Here is a 1494-nt window from a genome sequence, read left to right as displayed (position 1 = left end):
ATATATATATATATATATATATATATATATATATATATATATATATATATATATATATATATATTTTATAGTGTATCCTGCTGCAGCCATGCCTTAGGAAAGACGATAGCAGCAGCAGCATTGAGTTTATCTAATATTTGGTTGACGCTGAGGCCCCTGCCGTGGTGCCTGAATGCGAGAGCAGCAGCCTGGCGTGTAAGAAGACTAGCTGCATGCAGCAGCAACATTTGGGCTGCTGCGTTGCTGCTGCTGCTGCTGCTGCTGCTGCTGCTTATGCTGCTGCTGCTGCTGCTGCATGCAGGCAGCTTCAATCCTATACTCTCCGCACACATATGCAGCTCTCGCAGCTGCTGCTGCCCCCGCCCCCTCTCCCCCCACACCAGCATCTGTGCTATCACCCCGCAGAGTACATCTCCCTGGCCCCCTGATCGTTTGGGGGCCCCCAAGAAGCGAACGTCAAGGCTGCTGACAGCAACAAAAACCTCTTCTGCTGCTGCTGCTGCTGCTGCTGCTGCTGCTGCTGGTGGTTCTGCTGCTGCTGCTGCTGTGCTGCTGTCTCTTTTTAGTTCTGTTTTTTTATCTCCTTTTGTCTCTTCTTTTGTCTCTTCTTTCCTATCATACCCTAGATAAGCCCCCAACAAATCTACGCGCCCCTTTGCGAATACTGTAGGGCCCCGCAGCAGCCCCACTGTCTCTCTTATGTGGTGTGTGAGTGTTTCAGCCTTAACAGAGGGGGGAAACAATGCATGCGTTCTACTATGAGGAAGATGTTCTTCTCCTCCTGCTGCTCCTGCTGCTGTTGCTGCTGCTGCTGCTGCTGGTGGTGGTTGCTGCAGCTGGTGCTGACGCCGACGCAGCGCCTGCAGCAGCAAGTCTAACTCGTATGCATTGGGGGTCAACACTGCCTCCCCATAGCCCTCAAGCAGAGAGAGGAAGTGCTCGTGACCGTGGATAGATAAAATACGCAGCATATCCGCATCCAGCACCTGCAGCAGCAGCAGCAACAGCAGCAACAGCAACAGCAACAGCAGCAGCAGCAGCAGCAGCAGCAGCACGAAGTAAAAACAATAAGGAACTCAACACGCAGAAGACGCTAAAGATGCATGCATGCATCACCATTTGCAAAGTCTGACTGCTGCTGCTGCTGTTTCTGCTGCTGTTGCTGCTGCTGCTGCTGCTGCTGCTGCTGCTGCTGCTGCCTTACGAGGGGTTTACGCAGGTGTATGCAGAGCCTCAGCAGCATAATTGCTGCTTTTTGTGTGACTGCTGCAGCAGCTTCCGCTTCCTTCGCTGCTGCCTTGAGTCGTGCGTGGTCCATAGTAGTGGGGTTGGTTGGGTCTGCTGCTGCTGCTGCTGCTGCTGCTGCTGCTGCTTTCTGATCTGCTGCAGCACAAGCTGATGATGAGCTCCTCACTACCTTATGCATATCGTCTAGCGCCCCCTTAAACAACTGAGACAAGCGGCCCCCACCGCTACTCTTATCTCCAGCCTTGT

At 52.5% G+C, this 1494-nt stretch overlaps 1 protein-coding gene across 1 annotated transcript in view; it reads right to left on the bottom strand.

Moving 5' to 3' along the window:
- Nucleotides 1-65: 65 nt before the first annotated feature.
- Nucleotides 66-1494, bottom strand: part of EMH_0089800 (ATP-dependent (S)-NAD(P)H-hydrate dehydratase, related) — a gene marked incomplete at both ends in the record, with an annotated part of 4963 nt that continues 3534 nt past the window's right edge. The window contains 2 exons of the mRNA XM_013494745.1: nucleotides 66-986; nucleotides 1205-1494. The exon at nucleotides 1205-1494 is cut by the window's right edge and continues 166 nt beyond it. Of these exons, the coding sequence (XP_013350199.1) occupies nucleotides 66-986; nucleotides 1205-1494 (1211 nt within the window). The remainder of the gene's footprint in view (nucleotides 987-1204) is intronic.

Source organism: Eimeria mitis, genomic scaffold (genome assembly GCF_000499745.2).
Source record: "Eimeria mitis Houghton genomic scaffold, Emh_scaff127, whole genome shotgun sequence".
Lineage (NCBI taxonomy): Eukaryota > Apicomplexa > Conoidasida > Eucoccidiorida > Eimeriidae > Eimeria > Eimeria mitis.
This window is presented reverse-complemented; position numbering and strand designations above follow the sequence as displayed.